This window comes from Acanthopagrus latus, chromosome 23 (assembly GCF_904848185.1).
Source record: "Acanthopagrus latus isolate v.2019 chromosome 23, fAcaLat1.1, whole genome shotgun sequence".
NCBI classification, from domain to species: Eukaryota; Metazoa; Chordata; class Actinopteri; order Spariformes; family Sparidae; genus Acanthopagrus; species Acanthopagrus latus.
Genome location: NC_051061.1, coordinates 13,039,627 through 13,062,220, shown reverse-complemented (window position 1 = coordinate 13,062,220; position 22,594 = coordinate 13,039,627). Strand labels below are relative to the sequence as shown.

At 41.1% G+C, this 22,594-nt stretch overlaps 2 protein-coding genes across 12 annotated transcripts in view; both read left to right on the top strand.

Annotated features, from left to right (window-relative positions):
* sun1 (Sad1 and UNC84 domain containing 1) overlaps positions 1-3,788 on the top strand; it is a 30,299-nt gene extending 26,511 nt beyond the window's left edge. For 9 of the 11 annotated variants that reach the window (XM_037088579.1, XM_037088577.1, XM_037088576.1 and 6 more), the window contains 5 exons: positions 35-119; positions 824-939; positions 1,543-1,710; positions 1,800-1,892; positions 1,977-3,788. In XM_037088579.1, the coding sequence (XP_036944474.1) occupies positions 35-119; positions 824-939; positions 1,543-1,710; positions 1,800-1,892; positions 1,977-2,093 (579 nt within the window). In that variant the 3' untranslated portion in view covers positions 2,094-3,788. The remainder of the gene's footprint in view (positions 1-34; positions 120-823; positions 940-1,542; positions 1,711-1,799; positions 1,893-1,976) is intronic. The other 2 variants (XM_037088582.1, XM_037088578.1) reach the window with 1 other exon arrangement.
* A 1,223-nt stretch (positions 3,789-5,011) lies between these two features.
* iqck (IQ motif containing K) lies at positions 5,012-20,763 on the top strand. Its single transcript, XM_037087563.1, has 8 exons — positions 5,012-5,165; positions 5,257-5,334; positions 5,434-5,531; positions 6,495-6,547; positions 6,714-6,791; positions 7,277-7,361; positions 15,237-15,348; positions 19,921-20,763. Exons 1-8 carry the CDS (start codon positions 5,117-5,119, stop codon positions 20,199-20,201), a joined length of 834 nt encoding a protein of 277 aa, XP_036943458.1. The 5' UTR covers positions 5,012-5,116; the 3' UTR covers positions 20,202-20,763.
* The last annotated feature ends 1,831 nt before the right edge of the window (positions 20,764-22,594 follow it).

Below are 22,594 nucleotides of genomic sequence, written 5' to 3'. Positions count from 1 at the left end.
CTAATTTAATCCTGTGTTGTTGTCGCTACCCCAGCACGTAAAGCTGATTGTCCAAAACGCTCTGAGGCTCTACTCTCAGGATCGAACAGGCCAGGTGGACTACGCCCTGGAGTCTGGAGGTAAGAAGGAGACTCGCATCAGAATCGATGGCTTTCCATCCTCAGATGTCATAGGAGACAGCAGTTAAACCTGTAGGGATTAGCAAGATAGCTGCTCCATTAGCTCAGGACTAGGTCTAATGTACGTTACATAATCAGGGTGCAGGCATTAGCCAGGCTCGAGGACAACAGGGTATTAGCAGCATTATCATGTGTGTTACTGAGCAGTGAGTTGACCTACATGTTGATTTCCCAGAAGTCTAATATGTAATATTTCTGCATTATAATCTCTAAAAACAACTTGGACCTTTTTATATATTGTCTGTTGACTTGTGGTTCCTTCATTATCCTGAATGTTTCAATGTTCAAACCCAGAGAAATCCTTAATTTTATTGAAGTTATCATTTTATTTGGTCGCCTGTCACTGTAACTCTAGGGAGAGAGTGAACATTTGTCTGAGTCAGGTGTTCTCTAAAAAACAAATACAACAACTCCCATGATCCCACACAACTTATATTATTTGTTTTGAGAGACCCCTGGTGGCAGACATGACATACTGTGTGTTTCAAGCGCCTCATATATTCACAACTTTTGCTCCCCCACATCTCCTGTCTGTCTCTACTTATGCTTTCAAAACAGGCTGAATTATGCAAAAAGCTCTTGTGAAATCTGGACTTCATTTCCAGGCTCATTATTTTTTCCTCTCAACCTCTCTGCATGTTCAGGTGGCAGCATCCTCAGTACTCGCTGCTCTGAGACGTATGAGACGAAGACGGCCCTAATGAGTCTGTTTGGCCTGCCCCTCTGGTACTTCTCCCAGTCTCCACGGGTTGTCATCCAGGTGAGCCTAACCATGAGAAAAATGCCCATGTTACTGACTACTTAAGTTAGTTAGAGGATTTTCCCCCTTTTTTCTTTTATACTTCTCTGTGTTGATGGTGGTTTTCAAACAAAGAGAGTGGATCAGTGTAGACTCTGGGCTGGTTGAATCAATGAGAACAATTTGGTTTCGCATTCCTGGCTGTAATTTCATGATCAGGCTGTCTCTCCATGTTGTAGTCATTTTAGTAAAAAAAAGTCCCTCTTTCTGTAATTGAATTTGGAAACTCGTACTGATAAGTCTCATTAACTTCAGATTACGTTTAAAATTTATTTTTACACAGAACGAAAGGTTTTACATTTTCATGGCTGTCATAAACAGGAAGAATAATCACAGCAAGCAAGACATGTCTAAAAGTACAAATGGGCACCTGGCTATTGTTTTAAGACAGACTTGGAAAAACTGAAATCTTTCTTGAAAGTTAATTGTGATAGGGTTCAGATCTGAAGGGTGACTCATCACCTTCTGTTGTTACTTAAGATTGGTGGAAACTAAGAAGTACACTGGATGATAGTTCTAGTCTGCTATAATGAAACTTATTTTTGATATGTCTCCCTTCCGCAGCCTGACGTATACCCAGGTAACTGCTGGGCGTTCAAGGGCTCTCAGGGCTACCTGGTGATCCGGTTGTCCCTGAGGATCCTGCCCACATCCTTCTGCGTGGAACACATCCCCAAGGCCCTGTCCCCGACTGGAAACATCACCAGCGCACCACAAAACTTCACTGTTTTTGTAAGAAACATAAAGCCGCCCAAATGGAGAATAGTTAATTGAATGCAAACGTGACTGATGAGTGCCCACTTATGTTTGTTTGTGCACAGGGTCTCGATGATGAGTACCAGGAAGAAGGGAAGCTGCTTGGGCACTACACATATCAGGAAGATGGAGAGTCACTGCAAACTTTTCCTGTTATGGTAACTTAAGATGTACTTCTTAGTCTATTAGAAACAGATCAGTTCATTGTCTGCAGGCATGTTCTGAACATTTTCTTCTTTCAGGAGAAGAACGAAAGGACCTTCCAGATCATCGAGGTGCGGGTGCTGTCTAACTGGGGTCATCCAGAGTACACCTGCATGTACCGCTTCAGAGTCCACGGAGAACCTCGGCCTCAGTGAACCAACCACTAACATAAATGCTCATATATGACATATCACACTATCTGTACATAGCTCTCGCCAACTTCTTAGAGATGGAGGGGACTTGGTGGACATTTTTGTATGAAGAACATGGACGTTGTGGATTGTAAAGGAACGTGCACAGACTGAATAATGAACACGTGTTTTATAAAATTGAAAGAATCACAGAAACGTCTGTATGGGGACTGTCGATGGTGGCAGAGGAAGAAATGGAACCACGGAAGAATCTAAAACTCTAAGTCCCCTTTTCGTAAAAAGGTCTCTTGCACTGAATTAGCCCCGTGGGGGCGGCAGGCTCCACTGAGCGGACAAATCCATCCCCCGTCTTGGCACCTTCCACTCCTACAGGGAGGTGGATGATTGGAATGGGGGATTACAGACTCATCTCCACCATTTCCTCACACACTGCATTTCAGCCTGATTTGGTTTGTGCTCCTGAATCATCTGTATTTAATTTTAATTTCTTGTTAGTCGACTGTTTTCAGGATCAAAGCCACTGCACATTTGTCTGCGACGCTGTCCAGACACGTCACTCCCTTTGTTGCTGTCAAGTCTCTGCAGTGACATTAACTGAGCTGTTTGGACTGGACTACAATAACAGCGGATGTAAACTGGACAAATAAGGTTTGCTACATTCAAGGCTTGGCCTCATGCATCCACATCATAGCCATAACTACTTTTTCTTTTTTTATTTTGGATCTGAACACGCTGCCTATGGACAAGCTCTGAATGTTTTCTGAAGCAGAGGCTTTGCTGCAAGTCATCCTTTAACTTTACAGCAACACTAAATAACCACTGAACTGAGCTCCCTGTGCTAAGTGTACAAGGAGGCTCTTCACTATGTACATTAGACAAAATATGTGTAAGGTTATGCAAGGACTCCAGGATTCATTCTAGCATGTGACTCTTCCCCAAACCTTACTGTTTAACTGATACATGCGAGTGTGTCCTCTCTAGAGGTTTGAGTCCTGTGCCTAGATCTCAAATTACCAATCAATGTTGAAAGCTAAGTAATATACCCTCTCCTGTAGACAAGAGTTTGATTTCTACCTTCCGTTTCTATCAAGAGGAGACTCTCCTCCTCCCTCTAGCTCAGTTCTAAACGTCCTCCTCACACGGGCTCCCTCAATTCTGAACCCCTGAAGGAATGTAATCTGTATATTTAATTGTTGATAGTTGGTCCTTTATGTCTGCTTTTATCAGTGTTGCTTTATTAAAAAAAATCATCCTGTTACTATCATTATAATTATTGTATTACTACCATTATTTCTACATTGTGTTGTTTTGCTTTTGTTTCTTTTTTGGGGGGGTTAATGATGTCAGAGGATGCACTGCAACAATTTCTTAGGATAATGTTTGTGGCACAGGTCTTCACAATTTGTTTAAAAGAAATGGGGGGTGTCTGTAGTCATCAATTTTTGGTTGCAACTAGGGGGGAGTCTAAAATGTTATGTATAAAATAATGTTTTGTTCACAATATTATTTATTAACAAGTCAACTAGTGACTGCGAGATATGAGTTATTGCAATGTATATTTTGTCAAAAGCTGTTCAGTGCATTTTGGAACCATCTTGGGATTTTTTTTTTAAAAGATAAATGGCTATTTTTGTTCAGTCATGAGATGACTTAACTGCTTTGGAATATATTCCAATAAAGACTTTAATTTTGAAGAACTTCTCTGACTAACATAATTGTGGTTTAAGACTAAGAGCATGCTGCTTTTATCTACAGCTTTATTCTGTACCCTTTTATAACTGTGGAGACAAATGTTTTTTTACAATGCAAAATCATGTTTTTGGTTCATCCTAGATTACCTTTATTTAGAGCCAACAGTAACAGATCTGAGGTGATATAGGACTGAACTTTCTCCTCGTAAAAGAGGAAAATTGGCGGACTAGAATAGAATCAAAAGTACAAGATGACAGTTAGTGGGAAACAAGAATCCCGCAAAATCCCATTAATCCAAATATGAAAAAACAAAAAAAAACCCAAAACGCATTAATACTGTATATGATTGCTTTACACTGCTTCTGTAAAAGGTGTTAACTAACAAATTTAGGACATGACATACCCATAGTTTACACATGAACTCAAAATGACTATCAATTTACAGTGTCATCAAGGTTTAAAGGGTGTCTTTTATTGGCACAAACATCTACAGTAGAGTTAAAGAAAGAAAGTCTGGTTAAGCCGATTCATTTACAGACCTCACTGAGATATTACCGTATTTACCTTTCAGAGTGAACTAGATACAAACATTAAACATAACTCAAGCCTTCCTTTCACAAATTAACATTGAGGTAAACATAAAATCCCATTTTGTAACTTCGGAAATGTGAATCTGATAAGATAAAGTTTAAACGCAGTGTTTTTAGTCAGTTATCTGCTGCCCCCTAGTGGCAAATAAAGGAATAATGGAGTTCAAGGTGAGAAGGCCTGCAGAATGGGTTTTATTCCTACATCAGAAACACCTGAGACGAGGCTTTGTTTTTTTAATCTATTTTTAAAATAGTTTGATCGACAAAAACACGACTTTGTTTGTTGTGAGATATAAACAAAGACACGTCGACACAACCAGGAGCTGTGGACTATTTCAGGAAAACTATTCTGATCGTTTGTTTGTTGCAAATTGCAGCGTTTTTATATAATGTTTTATATATTATGTAACTATTATACAATATGATGAGAGGATGTGTAGGGATCACCCATGTATTGAACCAATATAAGAGAATTTAGAAGTCGGGCTCACTTTATGATCGAATATATTTTCAGCTAGCTGTCGTGTTGAATTACAGACACGGATTCGAAATTTATAAAGTCTTTATTTGGGTTATTAATTCGTCTTTGACATCCTTAAACACGTTTTTATTAAGTTTTATTTAATTTACTCCCTGCGCTCCTGTGTCGTGTTTACACCGGAAGTCATAGGCACGACTACTTCCTTGGCAACCAGCGTATCCCTGGCAACCACGCTACAGAGCTGGCAGGCGTTAGGCGGAAAAATGGCGATAACCGGTGCCAAAAAATCACTTTGGCAACAAGTGTGTGAAGGTAAGATGGTAAAGTTCCCTTTTCCGAAGCTTTTGTGAATTTACAAGGACGTCAAATAAAACCTGTGTTTTTGTTTAATGTGTTTTTGGAGAGTTTGAAGCTGAGCAGCCCAGTCCTCCCAGTACCCACAAGCACCTGGCAACAGCGTCACCTCCACAAGTACCTGAGCGTAAGATTGAATGGGCCGCAGCATGTACATTTCGCCGTCATCTTGGTTTATATATGTGTGTGTGTTTTGCATGAGTGTATGTTTGTGTGTTTGTGTCAGGCCCTGTCACACATTTTCTGGAGAAGAGAGTGTATCCAGTGTTGTTGCCTGGACTGGAGGCTTTGCTGAAAGAAGCCGAGAAACACGACTGCTTCAAGGTCTGGAGACTTAAAAAGCCTGAAATCAAAGAAATTCATTGGTTGGTCTGTTAGTGTAAAAATGATGTCGACATCTACTCTACATCTACTAGTACAGAATTGTATAGTATAGTGTATAGTGTTATTTAGTGAAAGTTCCAGGTATTTGAACTTTACCTGAGTGTTTCCATTTTTCTCTCCATTATATTTCAATCTTCTGGTACAAATCAGACTTTACTTTTTCCTTTTAGCACAGTTAATTCACAGGTGTGATTATTAGTCACTTTGGGAGTTAAGATTTTACATACAATTATGATAAGCTTGCCATGTATTGTTATATATTTAACTTCCCAGTAGTATATGAGCTCTGAATTGACTTTACCTGTACCAGGTTATACATTGCTGTGTCAGTAATAATGATATACAGAAATACCGCATTGACAGTGACCAAATCAACTTTATTGAATTTTAATAATTTAAGTTCATTTTGCTGATAATATGTATGCATATTTACTTTTATATGAGTGGGTATATGAGTCAGAAATCATTTTAATCATCCATGATGCTGAAATCAAGTATGTTACAGTTGATCCTTCTTGTATAGAAATATTACACCATAGAAATAAACACAATATAGATAAAGACAGTAAGACATAAGACTAAGTATGATGAAAGTTATATCAACAAATTACAGAGATATAAACATTACTGTAAAAAATCTTCATCAAAACTTTTTGTGTGTGCATATATATATGTATATATACTTATAGAAATAGACATGTAAAGATATGTGCCTAATGTATGACACACAGTGAAACACAGTGTAGATGATGCAGGGGTAATATTGCATGTTGTACTTGACAGTGATCAATATATAAATCAGTGCAACAAGTAGTGAAATATGGCACGTGATATCGCACACAAAGAATGCTGGGTGTGTGGAGATATATAGGATGCTGAGTACTTTTTTCTTTTGTGTTGCAGAGTAAAATGACAGCATTTAACCCGTGCGACTTCCTAACTGAGTGGCTCTACAAGTAAGAGCCCTCACACACACACACACACAAGCAGCTCACTCTTGGCTGTATAGTGCTCCTCTCACCTTAACCCGTCAGTTATCTCAAATGCTATATTTGGAGCTTTGTGTTTGTGAAAAATTGAGTGTGTGTCAATTTTTTCTTTTTTTAATCCTCTCTCTCTCAGCCACAACCCCTGCAGGCAAGGACGAGACACAGTGAAGTTTCATGACATACCTTTTGTAAAGGACTGGCTCAGTGTGCAGTGAGTGTCAAACATACATGCTACAGCTGGTACCTGCAAATGTATCGTTTAACTTGTATTTGAAATTTGTCATTGGCATTTTGTGGTAACAGCTCTCCTGTTTCTAAAGTGTAAGGCAAAAATTAAAGGTGCAATATGCAAGAATTTAGCTTAAAACGTTCAAAAGATCACAATAATGATAAAGACGGTTACAGTTATGTGAGGGATAATGTATAGAACAGTGGTCATAATGACTGCCGCTCTATACATTATCCCTTACTTAGTGTTCGCTCTGGTGATATGCTGCTCCCCATTTGTTCGTATGAGGATGAATATCAAGAAGTTGACTATTTCTTACATATTGCTACTTTTAAGAAGGTGGAAAAGAGATGTGCAAAACTCACCAACATGATGAGAAAAATGCTATTTTTAGATGCAGACATGACATCTTAATATTTTGTCTCATGTTAACCTTCCTCTCTCTTTCTTTCTCTCTCCGTCTTTAGTCCCAGGCCTCCTCTCCCTCTGTTTCTGCTGTTGAGTGAGGATCAGGCTGCTCTGCTCATCCAAGCTTACTGGAGGGGATACAAGGTACACAGGATGCGACCAGATTATAGTATATTAAAAGTAAAGTAAATAAAAGGACTAGGAATGTGAACAGACACAATTGGGAAACAAAATTGTTTCAGGGGGCTAACATAGTTCCAACCAGATTATGAAATATTGTAAACTAATTTCAACATGTTTACTCTGAATTCAAAGAAAAACATTCTGATATCCTGGATACATATTACCGAAAGAAGACATTTTCTTAATGCTAGTAGTGTGATCATGAGTTTTCATTGTCTCAGGCAAACTATCTCTTTCTATTTTTGAAACAACATGATCAACTCCCATCACAAGAAAACCAAAGATCTCATCACTTGAAATATTCATCACAGTTCAGGAGTGCCATGCCAACATGAATAGATGTCATCTTGACTTCCATAGCAACTAATTTAATCTGATTGAAATCGATCAATGCATCAGAGAGTGTATCAATCTTACTTATTTATATGCATAATTTATTATGCCATTAAAAAACCCCACCAGTGTGATTTGTTTCCTTTCCACTTACCAGATGCCAGCTAGAACACTTTCGGTTATAAAACACTGGGCAGTAACAAACCACTTGACCACTGTAATGTGTGTAATTGCATCACAGGATAGGAAAAACCTCTTATTAAATCTTTAGAGAAAACATTCTTCCAACAGATCTATGTATCTGTTCAAACTGAAATTGATATGGATTGATCAGAAATTGCTTATTTATTATTTTATGGATTTAGAGAAAACTATTTAGAGAAAAAAGCCTTACAATTGAGCTTCAGATCAATGTTTGTCATCATCAACTATTGGCAGAACAAGGCTTTTAGAAACTTGAATGAGTCAACTTCATTCAGCTACTCATTAAGGATTTTCATTCATCAGTAGTGAAGATACGGACACATATTACGTGGATGGTACTTGTATAAAGCCCATTATCTGTGCTGGATACTCATTTCACTTGAATAATCCCTCACAGGTTCATAAAAAGTTCATATGATGCACTGAGCAGCGTGCGTATGTCATGGCCCACTCTTATAAATCCCATGAAGTCGTTTCCTCGTTCTAAATGATCCCCTGATCGCAACAAACCATCCTTTTGTTTTCTGAACATAGCAAGATAAATGAACCTGTTATCACAAGAAAACAACCTTTCTTATCAAGAGACAATGAACCTGGTGATCTCCAGAGAATGGCATCAAATAAAATAATCGCAGCTTCTGAGAATTAAGAAGTTAGAGATTGGGGGGGAAAAGGGGGATTTTCAAATAGGAAGCATGAAGGAACCTTGCAATTACCCACACACACCACAGTGAGCCTTCGCTGTGAGCCGGATTGTTTGGTTCTGTTGGGATACAATAGGCGCCCTCCTGCGTGTGCATCGGCCCACAGTGTGATCTTGTTGTATAATCCCATTCCGCTGAAAAGCCCCTCTACCACCAGGACTGCAATTTCATTCAGCAGCTTGATTATGTCATCTGTGATGCTGGGAGTTAATTCCTTTCTGTGTGGGCGTTGTGGTCTGAAGTGCTCTGTACTGTGATAAAAATAGACATAAACAGACACTACCAGAGGCAAACAGCAGCAATTTCTTCACACACAAATAAACCCTGTCTTCTTTGGTGTGGGGATCTAAGTGGGGTTCATGCGTTTGCCCTTTCTTTTTGTTTCTTGATTCAGTTTCAGTCTCGCTGCACAAACCATCACCAGCAAAAGGTGCCAGCTGCGCTATCGCGTACAGTTACATCGTCACCGACGGGTTTTTGCTAGTAGCTCACTTTGTGGGTGTGTGCGCGACAAGATTTGTTTTGTGTGTGTGTGTGTGTGTGCGAGCGTCCATGTTTGGGCTGCTTATGCACCAGCAGGGGGCAACACTCCCTCTTCTTTTTCTGTAACAGGAAAATCATTAATTGGCTTTGCTCACATGAGGTGGCAGCAGTGAGCCAGCTGCCTGTCACTCCTCTCTGTGTTTACCCTGAACTCAGACAGGTTCAGTAGGGCCACTGATGGCACTGCAGCCCAGCACCCCTGAGGGATTTAGAGGAAGAGAGACACCGCCAGAAAGAGACAGCGAATGGGAGGATGACGCTCAGGCTTTGTTAGGAAACATTTCAAAGAGGAAGAGGGATGTTGCAGAGTGGCCTCGGATCGGTGTTGTGGGGCGGGATTGGAGGAAAAACAGCCATTGCAACATCTGGAGTGGGTGAGATAGGGACAGATGAGGGAGGCTGCGAACGCAGAACAATCAGGGCCCGACAACGAAGGCTGGTCTCTCAGGATCATGACTTATTCAGGATACACAGGATGGAGATATTTTGGGTATGGGCGCTGAGGCGAAGTCCTGACAGGCGTTGTAGCTTGTCACGACTGCTGTTACCTCGACTCGAGAAAAACAGCAGTTAACAGCTCAGTGGGCAGCAGAGCGGCGAGGAGGACATCAGCACAAAACAAGCGATGCTCTGTAGAACTTCATTTGTGTCTGCTGGCATGAGAACATGCATCCGCTGCCTGCAGTATTAACAATAATAATAATAAAAAGCCTCCTATTACGAGTGTATTCTGATAAATCTAAAAATAACAAGCTCTATTTCAACACAAATGGTCTTAGTGTGAGATGTTTAAACACTTGAAGAGGGTTTAGACTGCAAGAATATAATAGGATTATGGGATTTCATAGAAACACTATTTGACACTATGTATGAGTTCTTGTGTGTTTTTTGACAGCTAAAAATTCTAGATATCAAGACAATGCCTTGCAAAAATGATCGTGATATCGAAATTGCAATCCTCCACCTTTATCAGTATGCCCTGGTGTCTTCACCCCCCCCTTTCCCCCTCTCTCTTACACCCTCTGCTGTTATGTAACCTGCCTGACGCAGCGCTGACTGCAGAGGGAATGTGTGTTTTTGAATGTGTGTGTGTGTGTGTGCACGTGTGTGTGTGTGTGCATGTGTTGTCTGTGAGAAAGACAGACAGCCTGAGAGCCGGGAGGACAGGAAGCATGAAGGAGGGTATTTTTGTAGATCGGAGTCTCATCCCTCCATTATTAATATGTTTCATCAAAACATATTGAGGGCTGAGGAAGAGCAAGGATAACGATAGTACACATACACACACACACACTTATGCACACCAACACATCAGTGACCCAGACAATGCGATTGTCTCTTGTTTCACTCATGTACAACTCTAAAGAGCTGATGGGTCTAAACATATTACATAATCTTCTTTAGACTGTGTGCCTTAGCCCAGCTCTAATCCATTCATCCATGCCTGCTACTGTAATGCACACATATGTACACGCACACACGCGCTCACACACACGTCACTGATTGCTAAGACTCAGGCTCTCTCAGGCCTAGTCAGCTGACTCGGAGTAATGTGGCTGCTGTGTAATAAATAGGCATCACAATTAGGCTGTCAGCGTTAGGGTCTGTGGTCAAGTAGAGAAGCAGAATTTAATCATAATCATTTCACTGTCCACGGCAGAGTTATCAACCCGCGTTTATTTACAGGGCGGTTGGCCTCGCCGCAGGCCAGCACAGACCTGTATGTGTGTGTTTCTTTTAGAAAACTTAAAGAAATAGTTCAACATTTTGGGAACTAAGCTTACTGGTGGGGGACACAGATGAGAAGATTGATACCAATCTCCAGGTCTATAGGCTAAAAACAAATCTACAGCTAGCAGTTGGATGGCTTAGCTTAGCATAAAGATTGGTAACAGAGAGAAACAATCCTGTTTAAGACAAGGCTGATACCACTCTTATGTCTAAAGGGTGAAACAAATCAACAGCTAGCAGCCAGTTAGCTTAGCTTTGCTTGAAGACCAGAAACAGGGTGAAACAGCTATCCGCTTGGCATTGTACAGGGTTATGGACTGACTACTGACTAGATGAGTCTCTTTTTTTTATTTTTGTACAGATTAAGCAAGCAAGATATGTCATGTTAATTTATGAGCTTTAAAGATTCTGCAAGGTCAACTACCTTTGAACTGAGCTAGGCTAGCTGTTTTGTCCTTTTAACCGACTGCTGGCTATAACTTATTTTTACCATGCAGACATAAGAGTGGTGTCTATCATCTCATCTTATCCTCCACAGAAAAGCATATAGAGGCATTTCTAGGAATGTTGAAGTAGAGCTTCAAAATATTCAGTTGTTTTCATTTTCATGATCATTTCTGTGAAAAAACTTCTTATGTGTTTTCTTCTCACTGGTATTTAGATTGTCTAAGAAGGATTAGATCTTAATGCAGAGATTTGTCACATGAAGTGGATGCTTCATCTCTAAGAGCTACAATGTACAACGAAAGATAAGTGAATAGGGTTTTTTTCATATGAATTAAAAATGCTGTTACAGTCCCTCCCGATGTTTCTGAAGAAAGTCCTGTTGAACTAGCAGGCCCAGCTATTGTCTAGAAGTGGGACACTGGGAGCACTGATTGTATTCTCCTTGACATAAACTAATAGAGCTGTTTGAAACAATCTCACACACAGTCATACCCAGAGAGCTGTATAGTCAACAGCAGAACTAGGTCTGCTATTCCAGCTGAATGATCCGAGGGCAGCAATAGATGAATGCTTTGAATTGACGTTCATTGTTGACTCAGTGACAGGACATGTGCAGGGACACTCATGCAGAAAATATGTCACAGGCACTCAGGACATCTAGTAGCCGGTGGCCCTGCTTCGTCCTCCCAGAATCAGATGAACTGGTCAGGTAGTCCTGGGGTATTCTTTTTCATCTATATTATATGGAGTATTTTACTTTTAATATACTTTTAAGTTTTGGTAGAAAAGGACTTACTGAGCCTGAGTCAACAGAGGCATGAATCAGATCAGCTGGTTAAACCTCAGTGGAAGCATCGGTCTACAAAAAGATGATGGATTGGTAGGTGGACGGAGTGTTGAGCAGGCCGTGTAGAGCAGGCCGCGTCTTTATGCAGCCTGTCAGCGAGGCTGGTGATGCGACTGCAGCCAGTTCCTCCGAACAGAAGCCATTGTGCTGCCGCAGAGTGTGAGAATTGGAGAGGAGCTCAGTCTCACAGGCCGCTTGAAAGGCTGTGCAGTGGGATTGAAGTGTGTGTGAGAAAGAGGGCATAGTGTGCACAGTTTGTGTCACTGTGTGGTCGTGCGCATTTTTGTCTGGCGAAGAGGAGGGGGGCTCTTTTTGTGCTGGTGGTGGTGTCAGCTTTGAGCTTTTAGTGTTTTGTGTTTGCTTGTGGCTTTGTGAAAATGCATGCAGCCCTGCGATGTCTCACAATTTTTTCGAATCGTTCTAATCCCTGCCCTGATGCACACACGCAGCATGAGAGGACCGACTCAACCAGACATGGAACATTATGTACTGTATCATCTCAGGTTCATTAATGGTTTTATCTTTGAAAAATAGATGAAGAAGAGACTAATTTGCAGCGGTAGATCAAGTACTAATGTACATGCAATCACATTAACGCACAGAGTCCTTGATGCGCACAGTCCCCAACAATACCGCAGCCCTGCTAATCAGCTGTGCTGATGCACACAGACAGGCTTCAAAACGCTCACGCGCACACACTCTACACACTCTACACAGCTCTTTGTCTCCTGAGATCACACAAACTGTCAGCATCCTGCATGGGTATACAAAAAGCCAGCTTTCCAAGAACTGAGACTTGGATTTTGTCTTTGTGCGTGACACATTCAGGCATTGCCTCAGGGGTCTGACGGCCGTCAAATATTAAATTGTAATTTAGCGTTGGCTGACAGGAACAGAAGAAGAGCTGGAGGTATAAGATTTCTGCAGGACGCCGATGGAAAGTGACACAGAGTAGAAAAGGCCATGCAGACACAAATAGACAGGCACAAGCAACGGTGAACAAACACAACAGACTCCATCCCCCCCTCCACCCCTCCTGACCCTCAGCCCTCATTTCCATTTCTATGCTTTGCTCCCATCAGCAGAGGGGCTGCTGCGGCACTGTGACACCCGCTAAATTAACTATTGGAGCCCGCTAGTCTTCGCCATTCCTCAACCCATCGCCAGGCTTATATAATAGGCCCACTTTCATACCCACTGCTAATAGCAACACTATTGTCGCCATTCAAGCCAGCACTTGGGAGAAAGTTGGGCTCCAATGGAGAGGGAGGAATAAAAGGAAAACAAGAGTGGAGAGAATACAGAGGAGAGGAACGAAACACTGATATGACGCAGAATGAGGAGAAAATAAGGTGTTGTGTGCGAGATGGTGTCTGAGGTTGGACCCATCCACATCTGGGTGCCGAAGGGGAAGGAGTTGTAGCAGGAGGATGGGATAAAGAAGGGAAAGGGAGAGTGAGCTCTTCAGGGAGTTTTTCAATTAATTTAAAACAGCAAGTTTAGTAATCTCTGAGGAAAGCCAGCAGCCCACGCACACACACACATACATAACAACCACAGGGGTTTCCTCCGGGAACAAAAGCGTAACTCATGCTAACCACAGACTGGACGGAGATTGGAATCAGCCAGCTTATTGACATGAGTCTGCAGCAGGATTTGACCCTGTGTGGACACAAATGCACAAACACAGTCAGTCCTACACCTTAACACTAACTTAAGTATTTACTGTGTGCTCAATGTTTACATAATCAAGTTAAAGCTCCAATTAATAACTGACCGCACTTTAAAGCTACAAAAATAACAATAATAACAACAATCACCAAGAAAGATACACTATGATATCGTACATCACATTGTCTGTGTAACTGAAGAAGAAAAAATGTAATGACACTATTCACGAAAAAAGCTCATAGAGGCTTAGATTAGTTCCTTGTTAACATACATACAACCACACATGGACCACAACTTGTCCATGTCTGCCTGCTTCATCATTCCAATGTGAAATAGCCATAAACTAGTGCAAAAGTTCTGGAAGTCAAATATTTAAACAACAGATATAAAAATCTGTGATCAAACTGTGCAAATAAAGTTGAAAGAGGTTAACTCCTTGAGGAGTCATGAAGAAGGGGAATCTTTTTTAGACTGCCTGAGTGAATAAAAATACTGATATTTGGCAATCAGGCTGCATCTATTGATAATTTTCATTGTCCATTTATCTGTTGATTATGTTCTGAAATCATTGATAATTTGTTTGGTCTGAAAATGGTGAAAACATTTTCCCAAAGCTAAGATTGTCCTAAAATGTCTTGTTTTTTATCTTGTTGTCATGCTGATAAATATATTTTGGGTACTACTAGAATACGCTCAAAAACTGTATCAGTTTTCTCATACTGTCCAGTGCTACAGCTCTGTATTTGCCCTCCATCTGAAATGCTCTATTTTACCTCCTGTCTCTTTAAGGTCCCCTCCCCCCTCCTCAATTCCCAATCTGCTGTGATTGGTCAGCTCACACACGCTTGAGCCAGCACCTCTAACAACAACAGAGCAGCTGTGCTCAATTAATTGCCAAACTAGCCACACAAGGCAAGATTTTGCAAATGTGTGACATGGCGACGTAGTGTGATGTCACAAAGTCACAGAATTAAATACGGGACCACTGACGAGGCGTTTAAGGAGCAGTGTTTTCTCTGGGAGAGAGGAGCCTCTGTTGGTGCAGACTTTGGGCTTTTCAACTCTGGAGACCTTTTACATGCAAAAGAAACTTTATAAAGCATAAAGAAAAGGGGAAAAAAGCATAACTGGTCTTCTTTGATCTAATAATTGCAGCTACTGGCAATTTGGATATTGCACATTTGGATGTAGGTTGCGATTCCTCTGACCGCAATGATTTAGCTTTTATTTCCACTCTAGACAACACTAGCAGCTTACTTGTACTGATTAGCTTAATTAAGTTATTGATGATGTTTGCTAATGTGAATTCATGCATGTGCGGCCTTGGCACGTGTGCTGTGTGTGCGTGTGTTACAGATCAGGGCACGCCCAGATGTGCAGGAGCTGCGCCAGTGGCAGAGAGAACTGAGAGAGAACCGTGACATTACCAAAACTGTCGAACACTTCTGGGCCCAACAAGAGAGCCGAGGTGAGAGCACACACACACAAACACACACATTCACATTCACATGGTATCACTGAATGCCAGGCCTCAGGCTCGCTGGCAACACAATACCATTGATCTTGAATTTTCTCCTGCGGCCGACAGCAGCTGCTGATAAGCAGGCAGGACGCCAGCACATTCACACAAACAAGCGACAGTGCAACAATGTCAAACCGTGCAGCACCAAACACACAGATGTACACATACACATTTATCAGCCATTGCAGTGCATAGTCACACACATACACACGCACACAAATCCACAGCAGAGATACAGTATTCATCCCAAGAAGGCTTTGAAGTTAAAGCAGAGAGATGAGGATTGAGAGAGCAGTGACAGAGCGAGAGAATGAGGGCAGAGACAGAGAACGAGAAAGAGACAGGGCGAGTGAGTAAGGAGAGAGAGCGAGAGAAGATTACAAGTGAAGGAGGGAAAGAAAAATGTCCGCAGGGCTCAGGGTGTGTTTGTGTGACAGAGATAGAGCAGAGGACAGAGACTGGGGATACGTGTGAAGAGCGAAGACGGACAGAAAGTTCAAAATGATGAAATTGTCTGTGTATGTGTATGTGTGCTGTGTGCACACATGAAGGACAGAGCAGCTGAGAATGCAGGCCCATGTCCAGTGTGACTGACTGGCCTTAGAGGAGAGGAGAGTGATGAAACTTCGCCCTTGAACACATGAACACCCACCACTGTACAAGTGATTTCTAACCAGCACATAGTTACAGGAGGGCATGTAAAAATATTGGGAAAGTTCAACTTATTCGAAAAAATATATAAAATTATGTAAAAAGACTAATGCACACCAATTCCAAAAAAGAAAAGTAAAAAAAAATAATAATAATAATAAGATAAAAACAAGTAATGAAAATAATGGTAGAAATAATAAATCAGATATTACATGTCAAAATATTTCATCATGGCTTTTATTATCTGTTAACTTTTGAATTAGCACTGCCAGAGGGTCAAATTTTCAATTTATCCACTACTTTGACAGCATGCCGATATGCTTGTCATGCTAAGCTAAAGTGGTGAGCATGGTAAACATTATACCTGTTAAATTTCGTCATATTAGCAGTGTCATTGTGACCATGTTGTCTTCAACAGGGGGTTCCAGACCCTGAGAGGTTCCCCTCGAGTTGATAATATTTTGAAAGTTATTTTTTCCTAAAAAATGTAAATTAGAACATGTGTGATTGACAGTAGACAGCTAATTAATCAATTGTGGATTGTGGCGTTCCTTTGGTTGGATAAATTAAAATATACAATGCTAAATTGTGCTACCAAATATACCTTGGTATTGATAACTAAGGATGAGAACACGTGGCTAACTGTGTCTTATCAAAACATATTGGCCAGTTAGCTGCACATAACTGTCAGCTCAGTTTAATATGCAACATACGTTTATACAATACTATATTTATGAATAAAATATAGGTTCTAGTGTCTATCAGCTAGGGGGTCCTTGGCCTGAAAACAGTTGAAGACCCCTTCTGTGTAGCATGCTGATGTTAGCTGTTAGCTCAAAGCACCGTTGTACATAAGCACTCCTACAGCTGCCAGCAGCTAGCTTGTTTATTATATTTATTGTCACAAGAGATGATAACTTTGCAACTACAACAAGCTGTCTGCACAGGACACACCTCAGGTTCACATCCAGCAGATATGGATCCACATTAGCATTCCTTTAGTCATGGTTGTTTACCCCGGTTAATGTAAGTACAATAGTGGCTTTCCAGTACCACTGGGTTGATCTTCACTAACTCCTGGGGGGAATATTTAATACTTAGTGTCAACAATTGTGTTTGTGGTTTGTCTTTTAGAGCTTTTTTACTGAAACATCTGCCTTCTCTGGCCACAAAACATCACTTTGATAGCAGTGACAGCTGTGGGCCAGAAAACTGACACCAGTGGTCATGTGATCTATCCATCCACATATTTTGATCATATAGGCAAGTTTAAATTAACAAATAGAAAGATACTCCAGCTTGCACACTAACACTAGGTGTCACAGCATCTGTGTTTTTGTGGCTCCCAACAATGACACCACCATAAACACAGGTTTCTTCCACACTGACACATTCCACACAACAAAGGCACCACCGCGGCCGTGGTGGGCGGACGAACATTCCTCCACAGCCGCACTGTGCTGCTGCTGCTGCTAACTGATGCTACTACTAACACACCACTACTGCTGACCTGTCATTCGAGCAGGGGTAGGGTGTGTGTGTGTGTGTGTGTGTGTATGTGTGTGTGTGTGTACAAGACAGTCAGCCCAGACTGTCCCAAATGGAAGACATTTCATCTGACCTAAAATGGATGAGACTGTGAGAAATGTGTGAGCTGGAGGCAGGCAGGAAGGGGGGGAGGGAGGGGACGAGATTGATGCTGAAGTTGCAGTTTGTTTGCTGATTTTGCCTGTTGTTGTTTTGGATGTAACGAAGCAAGCACTGCCCTCCAGCGCTGCGGGATAAATGACCCGTGTTCGTGACTGTGGGCATGAGAGGGTGAACTGGAGAGAGAAATTACTTAGGGAAGCCCCCCCGCCTTACCGTATACGCAGACTTTAAACTCGATCCAACAGCTGCACTCATCTCATTTGACCCGAGGAGACCAGCATGCGATACCTCCTACAGTTTGAAATCAGAATTAGTCAGAGACAGAGAGAAAAACAAAAGAGTGAAGTAACCCAGAGAGCGGACACAGGATGATATGTGTCGGTCAGAAGGTCACGGCTCATTGGACAGGTGCAGCTCTCGACAGCTCGTGAATCACCACATGACCGTCCTTGACTGGAGCCTGACGGGTTGGATGTTGACAATAACAGAGTTAGCCAGGGAAAACACATTCCCTCCTAATGGTAGTAATAGTATGAGTGTCAGAATAAAATAGGAATAGGTGGAAAGACTCAGATCATAATGATTAACGTTGTTGTCTACAGTACATCATGACATGAAACGGTTATATTAATATGTTTGTATTGTTATTAATGATCATATTAATGTGTCAGTTATAGGTAATCATTCCCAAGTCTGACATAATGTAACTTGCATTCTTTATTCATTATAAAGACCCCTGCCATTTATAAATGGCATATTATGAAAGTATCAGTCTTGTGTTTGAAAGAAATATTTTGATTAAAAAAATAAAAAAGGTACTATGGACCTGTATCAGTTGGGGATAGACTTACTATTAACAAAACAATACCTAAGCTCTGATGCAAACAATGGAGTCTGTGATCACCCCTCTGTGGTCTTTTTGTTAACACGTAACAAGTTATAGTCCATCAACACTGAATAATCTGAATATGTACCTTTTGACTGAAGTTAACAAATATTAGCTAGCATGCTAAATGCTTTGGTATAAATGGCCAAATGTGGCAGTCCGTTCATCACAGCTTCACTTCCATAATGTTAGAGCTACTGTCTTTTACTGGCTTGATTACAAAAGGCTTCCACAATAGCTTTGCAGCTGTCACAGAGAGAAAGTGTCAGCAGCCGGCTGAATCATGGTGTGTTTGACAGGTTCACTGTTTTTTAAACACAGACCTCATTAAAATGTTGTGTCCTGTCAACTGTCTTTGGGAACAGCACAAGTTTAACAATATTTTATTATGTTAAATTTATTGGACAATTCACAGTGTGGAATGGTGTTTATGCAGACACAAGAAGGCTGTTTTCACATTCATTGTTGAAAGTGTTGCTGAAATTTTCTCTGAGTTCAGTGAAAATCTGATTTTAAGAGGTGGGCCTATGAGCATGATTTTTGACATCACTAAAAGTTTGGGAGCCAGTCCTGTTTGAATATTCAGCATACACAGGTGTGATGTGGAAACTTTGAAGCCTCCAGTGCACAAACAATGAGAATGGACTTTACACTGAAGTAGGATACATCCTGTGTCATGCAGGTAAACTTGTGGAATGAAAAATAATCATTTGGGGTGTCACAACATACCAGTACTGACGATAACGGTGAAATTTAAAAATTAAATATTGCTATCTTGTTTATAATCCTTCTTTAGGCCGCAATAATTCTGTTGTAAAATGTTCTATCATAACCCTGATATTCATATATTCTGGAATATTCTGGAGAAACAGCAGATATGATCTAAGGATTTTAACAAGATAGAAAAGCTTTTATGGAAAAACACAGTCATAAGTACAGTGTTATATGAAAATCTTAAAACCTGTCTGAATTTTGGACTTAGAAAAGTTCTCTCTGTAAGGTTTCCCTGATATTTCTCATTGGGATATTTGTGCTGCGAACAGGAAGTTTCGCAGAATAAATTCTTTAAAACCTGATAGAAAAGAAGCCTTGTTGGCTTTTTTTGACACAACATTTTCGGGATCTGTGAGCTTTAAATCTTTTAACAGGAGATTTCGCTCTGCTTTTTGAAGGCAGCAAACTGTTGTTTGTGCAGAATGGCAAGATACAAAAAAAAAAGAACCTCATTGTCGAGGTCTGCCGTGCACATTTATAAAACATTTATTATGCTCTCCTCTTGAAACAAAAATGAACCTGTTCGTGTTAAAGATGTAGCTCTTGTTTGTCTCCAGTGGGTTCGGCCATGACAGATCTTCCAGAGAGCCTCCTGCCTGGCGACTCAGACGTCTCCATCCAGGTAGTTTCCCCAACTCCCCAGAGCACCGTGGTCCACACTCCCACCACCCAGATGACCCCGGAGGGAGTTGAGTGGCTGACCCCGAGCCTGGGCAGCGTGGAGAAAATGGCCTCAGCATTATCACCAGTGACTGATTTCCTGGCTGCATCCGAGTTTGGTGACAAATCCCTGACTGCAGTGTCTCCATCTTTACTGGGAAGTACGAACATGAGCTAGACTGGTGGCGCTGTGAACTGATATCATTAGCTCTGTGTACAAGGTTTCTCTGGTGTTTAACGGCTATTAAACCCCATTCGGTTGATTTCAGACTGACCAAAGCAATCAGTCAAACAAGCCATTTAAAACGCCTGTAACCAATTGGATATGGCCAGGCAGGGATTTATGGTCTGAGATCCATGTCTAATTACCTGATTGCCTTTCATTGCCATATTGATGGATCACCTTCCTTCACGTGTTTCCCCCAGCGAAAGAACAGCATATCGCACAGTTCACATATTTTACTACCCCGCCATAACACACTTAATGTTTCCCCTCAGCACCTCTAGCTGATAGCCCACTGGAAGATAACTGAATCATATTTTTCCTCTCCCTGTCAGTTTCTTTTTGCTCAGCAATACACATGACTCCACAAAAGATGAGGTTATAGCATTTCCATTCAAGCCAGGGAACTGAGGCCAGGGTGAATGGTGCAGGGCAGCACTTTCCATCCTGTTTATCAGAACGGGAAATTACCCTGTCAGGGAGGCGGAAAGTAAAAAAAAAAAAAAAAGCAAAAAACGTAATTGAGATCACTGTGACAACCATCAGGTGTCCTATTTTCCAAGTGATAATAACCCTGTTATATATCTTCTGACACTAATGGGTCAGTGTCAGTGAGGAAGGTCGGACATTAAAGGTGCAACATGAACCTAAATTATCAACTCAATGTGAGTTAGCATGCTATTCAGCTAGTTCCAGCAAGTCTTGGTCCAAAGCTCCTGTGCTATCATATACCATCATATAAACTATATACACAATAACACTCCCCCGGTGTGTGGACCACTAGCTGCACGGCTCACTGAGCTAACTAGCCAAGGGTAGCTACAGAAGGCAGTGGTTTGAGGTTGATCTGGTGATAAGCTGCTCATATTTGTTTTGACTGAATTTGACAAGATGCCAGTTCTTAAATATCGCACCAACATAGGGGCACATTGTAGTTTTGGGAAAGAAATTCAAAAAAACTCAGAAAGGTGATATTTACATTATTAAAAAGGAAATGAAACAAAATCAGAAACATGTATTTTTTCCATAACTGAATAAACAAGCTGTTCTCAGAAGAAAATAAGGTCCCCAGAACACAGTTTGAAGCTAGAAAGTTGTATATAGTATATAAAATATGTGTATATCTATATATATGTCTAGATAGATAGATAGATAGATAGATAGATAGATAGATAGATAGATAGATAGATAGATAGATAGATAGATAGATAGATAGATAGATAGATAGATAACAGCAATAAAATAGCTCATCAAGACATAAAATACCAACGTCATACCAAGTTTGGTGCTGAATGATACTCTCATATTTTCAGTATGGTATATGAATGTACTCCCTACATGCTATATTAAGTGTGTAACCACAAGACAGAACACTTCTGTTTCTATTTTACAGCTGAAGGTGTTTTGCACAATCTACCCAAATTGAAGCCATTTTCCAACTCATCTGCTCACTCTGGCACCTTCAGTTTTCCGTTTTTGCGGCTGTTAGAGATCAAACAACTTAAATGTCACTTATCAGCCCTGAAAAGTTCAGTTTCAAAAAATATTCAGGGAAAAAAAAAAGACTGTTTCCTGCTCATCTCACTCTGCACTTCTTTGCTGTCCTTCATGCAAACTTAAAAGTCAGATTATGACTGGCTTCTCCTGACTGAATGTCAATTAAACAGAGAGATAAAGTGCACTCCTGGCATTTTTCCATCACTACTTGAACTGCGTACCCGAGAGGATACTTCTGGTTTCCCCTCCAGTGGCTCTGCGGCGGGCCAGTGATGGACGGCTTTCCTGACCATCCCAGTCACTGATGCATGCCGCCTCACAGCGAGGCATGACGAGGGTCATGTATCTCCCTTTGCAGGTATGTGGATGCCTGGGAGACAGCTGCCACCGGGTAAGGTGATAAAACCGCCCATTTCATTCTGGGGATATCTGATAGTGCAGCCAGCTCCACAGAGTCTGGCAGCACTGGGCCTGACTGAAACTGGATCGCACCGGGCTGAAAAACGACTGGCTCTGGGCTGAGATTCTCAGATGGAGGTGGAAGTCTAGAATACCACTCAGAGACCAAGAGTCTGGACCGTGTAGTCCAATTATAAGCTTCACTTAACAGTTTGTTCTTTGATCTAAACAGTCTGCCAAACCCATCCAGAATCCTGAGACATGTAGGATGTAGTAGGCCTAAATTAAAGGAAGTGTTCTCTATTTTTAGAGAACGAAAAAAAGTGTGTGAGCTTCATATTCCTAAAAACAAAACACAGTAGAACAGCTTCATGACCTCTGGACTGAAGGGAAAATACACAGTTGGATTCTTTAACAAAAAAAAAACGAAAAATGTGTGTTTCATAAGACAC

Bases quoted from the DNA above. Each gene is read 5' to 3' on its own strand.
- iqck (XM_037087563.1), top strand. From the start codon at position 5,117: ATGGCGATAACCGGTGCCAAAAAATCACTTTGGCAACAAGTGTGTGAA. The intron at 5,166-5,256 runs GTAAGATGGTAA...GTGTTTTTGGAG, and splicing joins TTGGCAACAAGTGTGTGAAG to AGTTTGAAGCTGAGCAGCCC. The intron at 6,792-7,276 runs GTGAGTGTCAAA...CTCCGTCTTTAG, and splicing joins AAGGACTGGCTCAGTGTGCA to TCCCAGGCCTCCTCTCCCTC.